General features: G+C 41.0%; 1 protein-coding gene across 1 annotated transcript; it reads left to right on the top strand.

Moving 5' to 3' along the window:
* The first annotated feature begins 5,590 nt into the window (after positions 1-5,590).
* On the top strand, positions 5,591-6,773 carry LOC108134377 (uncharacterized). Its single transcript, XM_017254663.3, has 2 exons — positions 5,591-5,979; positions 6,038-6,773. Exons 1-2 carry the CDS (start codon positions 5,705-5,707, stop codon positions 6,702-6,704), a joined length of 942 nt encoding a protein of 313 aa, XP_017110152.2. The 5' UTR covers positions 5,591-5,704; the 3' UTR covers positions 6,705-6,773.
* The last annotated feature ends 845 nt before the right edge of the window (positions 6,774-7,618 follow it).

Below are 7,618 nucleotides of genomic sequence, written 5' to 3' on the forward strand. Positions count from 1 at the left end.
GAAAAAATTCGAAAAATTTAAAAACCACATTTAAGCAATGTTTTGAATGAGGAAAGTAGCTTCTGGGTTCGCTGATTACTAAATGGTACTTTATATCCTGATCAAATACGAATTGGCAGAGCTATGGGAAATCAGGAAAACCCACAATTTTTTAGGGGTACCCCTAGGAAAAATTTCGAAAAATTTAAAAGCCACATATAGGCAATGTTTTAAATGAGGAAAGTAGCTTCTGGGTTCGCTGATTAATAAATGGTACTTTATATCCTGAACGGATACGAATTGGCAGAGCTATGGCCATCGGATGGAGCAAAAAGGGGAAACCAGGAAAACCCACAATTTTGTAGGGGTACCCCTAGGAAAAAATTCGAAAATTTTAAAAACCACATTTAAGCAATGATTTGAATGAGGAAAGTAGCTTCTGGGTTCGCTGATTACTAAATGGTACTTTATATCCTGATCGGATACGAATTGGCAGACCTATGGCCATCGGATGGAACAAAAGTGGGGAAATCCGGAAAACCCACAATTTTGTAGGGGTACACCTAGGAAAAAATTCGACAAATTTAAAAACAACATTTAAGCAATGTTTTGAATGAGGAAAGTCGCTTCTGGGTTCGCTGATTACTAAATGGTACTTAATTTCCTGATCAAATACGAATTGGCAGAGCTATGGGAAATCAGGAAAACCCACAATTTTGTAGGGGTACCCCTAGGAAAAAATTCGAAAAATTTAAAAGCCACATATAGGCAATGTTTTGAATGAGGAAAGTAGCTTCTGGGTTCGCTGATTACTAAATGGTACTTTATATCCTGATCAAATACGAATTGGCAGAGCTATGGGAAATCCGGAAAACCCACAATTTTGTAGGGGTACCCCTAGGAAAAAAATCGAAATATTCAAAAACCACATTTAAGCAATGTTTTGAATGAGGAAAGTCGCTTCTGGGTTCGCTGATTACTAAATGGTACTTTATATCCTGATCGGATACGAATTGGCAGACCTATGGCCATCGGATGGAGCAAAAGTGGGGAAATCCGGAAAACCCACAATTTTGCAGGGGTACCCCTAGGAAAAAATTCGAAAAATTTAAAAGCCACATATAGGCAATGTTTTGAATGAGGAAAGTAGCTTCTGGGTTCGCTGATTACTAAATGGTACTTTATATCCTGATCGGATACGAATTGGCAGAGCTATGGCCATCGGATGGAACAAAAGTGGGGGAATCAGGAAAACCTACAATTTTGTAGGGGTACACCTAGGAAAAAATTCGACAAATTTAAAAACAACATTTAAGCAATGTTTTGAATGAGGAAAGTCGCTTCTGGGTTCGCTGATTACTAAATGGTACTTAATTTCCTGATCGGATACGAATTGGCAGAGCTATGGCCATCGGATGGAGCAAAAGTGGGGGAATCAGGAAAACGCACAATTTTGTAGGGGTACCCCTAGGGAAAAATAAGACAAATTTAAAAACAACATTTAAGCAATGTTTTGAATGAGGAAAGTAGCTTCTGGGTTCGCTGATTACTAAATGGTACTTTATATCCTGATCAAATACGAATTGGCAGAGCTATGGGAAATCAGGAAAACCCACAATTTTGTAGGGGTAACCCTAGGAAAAATTTCGAAAAATTTAAAAGCCACATATAGGCAATGTTTTGAATGAGGAAAGTAGCTTCTGGGTTCGCTGATTAATAAATGGTACTTTATATCCTGAACGGATACGAATTGGCAGAGTTATGGCCATCGGATGGAGCAAAAAGGGGAAACCAGGAAAACCCACAATTTTGTAGGGAAAAATTCGAAAATTTTAAAAACCACATTTAAGCAATGATTTGAATGAGGAAAGTAGCTTCTGGGTTCGCTGATTACTAAATGGTACTTTATATCCTGATCGGATACGAATTGGCAGACCTATGGCCATCGGATGGAACAAAAGTGGGGAAATCCGGAAAACCCACAATTTTGTAGGGGTACACCTAGGAAAAAATTCGACAAATTTAAAAACAACATTTAAGCAATGTTTTGAATGAGGAAAGTCGCTTCTGGGTTCGCTGATTACTAAATGGTACTTAATTTCCTGATCAAATACGAATTGGCAGAGCTATGGGAAATCAGGAAAACCCACAATTTTGTAGGGGTACCCCTAGGAAAAAATTCGAAAAATTTAAAAGCCACATATAGGCAATGTTTTGAATGAGAAAAGTAGCTTCTGGGTTCGCTGATTACTAAATGGTACTTTATATCCTGATCAAATACGAATTGGCAGAGCTATGGGAAATCCGGAAAACCCACAATTTTGTAGGGGTACCCCTAGGAAAAAATTCGACAAATTTAAAAACCACATTTAAGCAATGTTTTGAATGAGGAAAGTCGCTTCTGGGTTCGCTGATTACTAAATGGTACTTAATTTCCTGATCGAATACGAATTGGCAGAGCTATGGCCATCGGATGGAGCAAAAGTGGGGGAATCAGGAAAACGCACAATTTTGTAGGGGTACCCCTAGGAAAAATTTCGAAAAATTTAAAAGCCACATATAGGCAATGTTTTGAATGAGGAAAGTAGCTTCTGGGTTCGCTGATTAATAAATGGTACTTTATATCCTGAACGGATACGAATTGGCAGAGCTATGGCCATCGGATGGAGCAAAAAGGGGAAACCAGGAAAACCCACAATTTTGTAGGGGTACCCCTAGGAAAAAATTCGAAAATTTTAAAAACCACATTTAAGCAATGATTTGAATGAGGAAAGTAGCTTCTGGGTTCGCTGATTACTAAATGGTACTTTATATCCTGATCGGATACGAATTGGCAGACCTATGGCCATCGGATGGAACAAAAGTGGGGAAATCCGGAAAACCCACAATTTTGTAGGGGTACACCTAGGAAAAAATTCGACAAATTTAAAAACAACATTTAAGGATTGTTTTGAATGAGGAAAGTCGCTTCTGGGTTCGCTGATTACTAAATGGTACTTAATTTCCTGATCAAATACGAATTGGCAGAGCTATGGGAAATCAGGAAAACCCACAATTTTGTAGGGGTACACCTAGGAAAAAATTCGACAAATTTAAAAACAACATTTAAGCAATGTTTTGAATGAGGAAAGTCGCTTCTGGGTTCGCTGATTACTAAATGGTACTTAATTTCCTGATCGGATACGAATTGGCAGAGCTATGGCCATCGGATGGAGCAAAAGTGGGGGAATCAGGAAAACGCACAATTTTGTAGGGGTACCCCTAGGAAAAATTTCGAAAAATTTAAAAGCCACATATAGGCAATGTTTTGAATGAGGAAAGTAGCTTCTGGGTTCGCTGATTACTAAATGGTACTTTATATCCTGATCGGATACGAATTGGCAGAGCTATGGCCATCGGATGGAACAAAAGTGGGGGAATCAGGAAAACCCACAATTTTGTAGGGGTACACCTAGGAAAAAATTCGACAAATTTAAAAACAACATTTAAGCAATGTTTTGAATGAGGAAAGTCGCTACTGGGTTCGCTGATTTCTAAATGGTACTTAATTTCCTGATCGGATACGAATTGGCAGAGCTATGGCCATCGGATGGAGCAAAAGTGGGGGAATCAGGAAAACGCACAATTTTGTAGGGGTACCCCTAGGAAAAAATTCGAAAAATTTAAAAACCACATTTAAGCAATGTTTTGAATGAGGAAAGTAGCTTCTGGGTTCGCTGATTACGAAATGGTACTTTATATCCTGATCAAATACGAATTGGCAGAGCTATGGGAAATCAGGAAAACCCACAATTTTGTAGGGGTACCCCTAGGAAAAATTTCGAAAAATTTAAAAGCCACATATAGGCAATGTTTTGAATGAGGAAAGTAGCTTCTGGGTTCGCTGATTACTAAATGGTACTTTATATCCTGATCGGATACGAATTGGCAGACCTATGGCCATCGGATGGAGCAAAAGTGGGGAAATCCGGAAAACCCACAATTTTGTAGGGGTACCCCTTGGAAAAAATTCGAAAAATTTTAAAACAACATTTAAGCAATGTTTTGAATGAGGAAAGTAGCTTCTAGGTTCGCTGATTACTAAATGGTACTTTATATCCTGATCGGATACGAATTGGCAGAGTTATGGCCATCGGATGGAGCAAAAAGGGGAAACCAGGAAAACCCACAATTTTGTAGGGGTACCCCTAGGAAAAAATTCGAAAAATTTAAAAACCACATTTAAGCAATGTTTTGAATGAGGAAATTAGCTTCTGGGTTCGCTGATTACTAAATGGTACTTTATATCCTGATCGGATACGAATTGGCAGACCTATGGCCATCGGATGGAGCAAAAGTGGGGAAATCCGGAAAACCCACAATTTTGTAGGGGTACCCCTAGGAAAAAATTCGAAAAATTTAAAAACCACATTTAAGCAATGTTTTGAATGAGAAAGTAGCTTCTAAATGGTACTTTATATCCTGATCGGATACGAATTGGCAGAGCTATGGTCATCGGAAGGAGCAAAAGTGGGGAAAACCCACAATTTTGTAGGGGTACCCCTAGGAAAAATTTCGAAAAATTTAAAAGCCACATATAGGCAATGTTTTGAATGAGTAAAGTAGCTTCTGGGTTCGCTGATTACTAAATGGTACTTTATATCCTGATCGGATACGAATTGGCAGACCTATGGCCATCGGATGGAGCAAAAGTGGGGAAATCCGGAAACCCACAATTTTGTAGGGGTACCCCTTGGAAAAAATTCGAAAAATTTAAAAACAACATTTAAGCAATGTTTTGAATGAGGAAAGTAGCTTCTAGGTTCGCTGATTACTAAATGGTACTTTATATCCTGATCGGATACGAATTGGCAGAGTTATGGCCATCGGATGGAGCAAAAAGGGGAAACCAGGAAAACCCACAATTTTGTAGGGGTACCCCTAGGAAAAAATTCGAAAAATTTAAAAACCACATTTAAGCAATGTTTTGAATGAGAAAGTAGCTTCTAGGTTCGCTGATTACTAAATGGTACTTTATATCCTGATCGGATACGAATTGGCAGAGTTATGGCCATCGGATGGAGCAAAAAGGGGAAACCAGAAAAACCCACAATTTTGTAGAGGTACCCCTAGGAAAAAATTCGAAAAATTTAAAAACCACATTTAAGCAATGTTTTGAATGAGGAAAGTAGCTTCTGGGTTCGCTGATTACTAAATGGTACTTAATATCCTGATCGGATACGAATTGGCAGAGCTATGGCCATCGGATGGAGCAAAAGTGGGGAAATCCGGAAAACCCACAATTTTGAAAACCCCCTAGGAAAAAATTCGACAAATTTAAAAAACACATTTAGGCAATGTTTTCAATGAGGAAAGTCGCTTCTGGGTTCGCTGATTACTAAATGGTACTTTATTTCCTGATCGGATACCAATTGGCAGAGCTATGGCCATCGGAAGGAGCAAGAATGAGAGAAAATTCGGAAAAACTGCGAAAAATAAAAACATTATGCAAGAAGAAAAACTAAAAAAGATTGTCCCTTTCTCGAGCTGGATAGTGCAACATTAATTACCTTAGCATACTTATGGGATGATCAAAAAAAGTAAAGTAGAAGCCCAATTTTGAATCATTCGTTATCAAAACACAAAAGTAACTCTTTTCCTTCTAGTCATTATTTTTTATAAATTTTCAAGCACAATCGTTTACTTCAAACGAATGAGATAACAGGAAAGGAAAGTCCAATTAAAAATGCTGACCTGGAAGTCGCTGGGTGACTCTATGGCAGGCATTCTGTTCCATCCGTGGGCAAGCCACCGCAACGGTGGCCCCAGCAGCTTTAAGGGACACGATGTTCAGTCGTTGGGATCGTTTAACCACAGCCAGGAGGAGCAAGTGAATCCGGAATACTGCTGCTCCTTGAATTGGCTGGTGCAGTTGCAGCAGTCATCGTGTCCACTGATTGGGCTTATGGTAATGGGACTGCTGGTACTGCCCCTCTACAATGCGCTGCTTGTCCTGGTGGGGTGAGCTACATTTGGATGACTTTGTTTTCAGTGGAAGAGTAAAAGAGTGTCCTTTCAGGTGGCGCCTTAACTGCACTGCTTCGAGCAATGCGAAGCGCTTGATTCGGGAAATCCGACGCGCCAGACCCGTTAAAAGGCAGGCGCCTCTCCCTCCGCTGCCACCACCTCGGAGCCGTCGACGTCAGGCGCCCAAACCTCCGATTCAGAAACAGTCCGTTTCAGAATCCAGTAGCTGTTCGAGTCAAAGTAATCCTTACGGAAGCCTGCAGAACAATCGAAAACTGGCGGATGAGTATCTGCGGCATAATTTAAGTTTGGCACTGAAAGGATTGCAGCAGCCACTGCCGCCTCCGGTACCGCTGCGGCCGTCACCACTTTCCGAACCGGAAGAACTCTCCATTTTGGAAGCTCCCGAGCCCGGCGGAGACAGCGCGACGCACAAGTCACGTTCCAAGCTGTTAGCCATTCTGAAGTGTAGCATTTTTCGTCCCATTTGGCAGAAAATTAGGTCCCGGCACAGCCGGAAAAAATTAATGAATTCGGTGGCCCATACAGTCGCTACCTCGGCATGCAGCAGAGACAGCATTTGCAGTTCCAGCACCATCTCCAGTTCCAGATCCAATTGCTTGTACGTCTATTACGAGCAGAGAGGTGGATGGGAGGCAGGAGAGCAACTGGCTTCGTCGGAAACCAGTCCATCCGATGCGACCCCGGCACACATCTAAAACCCAAGTAAATCAATTTGATTATATATTTTTGTTACGATTAAAACCATGGTGAACTCAACCTCGGAATCGGAATCGACTCGGACTCGGGCGGGCCTTGGGTTTATTAGAACACATCCGGCTATTTCCAAAAAGCAGCCGCCAAACAAAAGACCTAAGCGACAAACCTTGTTCTCGCATCAATCATGTGGCGGGGGAAACGAAAATAAAGCCACCAGAAACCAAAAGTAAAACAAACAAAAGCTAAATAAGCCCCACCACTACCGGGTGAGCTGGTGCTCAGCTCGCTGACTTGCTGATTAAGGGGCAGCGAAAGCAGATCGCTATCGGGGCACAACTCCTCCGTCTTCAACTCTGCTCCAATCCACTCCACCCTACCACATTCAACCCACTCCAGTTCTCTACTGGCAGCGTCCATGACTCCACCTCCGACATCCAAGTGCAGCTCCATCATTTGTCTGGCACAATGGCAGGAAGGGAAACATAAAGAGCACGTGGAAAAAAGATATGATTTTCTTTGGGAACTAGAAAAAAATTCAATGCTCTTTAGTTTCTGCGTAAAATGAGTAGGAGTTTCATATGCATATATTTTCAGGAAAGGTGGCTTTAGTAATTCATTAGCTTTGATTTTTAAGTTATTTCTATAATCCATGACTTTGTGTAGTTGTTACTAATTTGTTACAACCATCACTATCAGCTAAAAATAATACTTGAAATCCTTGATCTCAAGACTGAAATACCTTTTTGTTAGTGAAGGCATAAATAAACACTCGAAAATTACAGTGCAAAATGAGCCGACAACTCCCAGACGAGTTTTTGTTCTTCCGCTGCCGAAAACGATGTGATGACCAGGCATCCGCTCCTCCGATGGCATTCCATCTCTGGGAAGAGGTTTGGAGGGAGCCCCCACCAGA

The sequence above is a fragment of the Drosophila bipectinata genome, chromosome 3L (assembly GCF_030179905.1).
Source record: "Drosophila bipectinata strain 14024-0381.07 chromosome 3L, DbipHiC1v2, whole genome shotgun sequence".
In the NCBI taxonomy this organism is placed as follows: Eukaryota; Metazoa; Arthropoda; class Insecta; order Diptera; family Drosophilidae; genus Drosophila; species Drosophila bipectinata.

What these genes read in the sequence shown, in the direction of transcription:
- LOC108134377 (XM_017254663.3), top strand. Translation starts at nt 5,705, where the DNA reads ATGCTGACCTGGAAGTCGCTGGGTGACTCTATGGCAGGCATTCTGTTC. An exon ending in GCGCTGCTTGTCCTGGTGGG is followed by an intron (nt 5,980 to 6,037) that starts GTGAGCTACATT and finishes GTGTCCTTTCAG; the next exon opens with GTGGCGCCTTAACTGCACTG.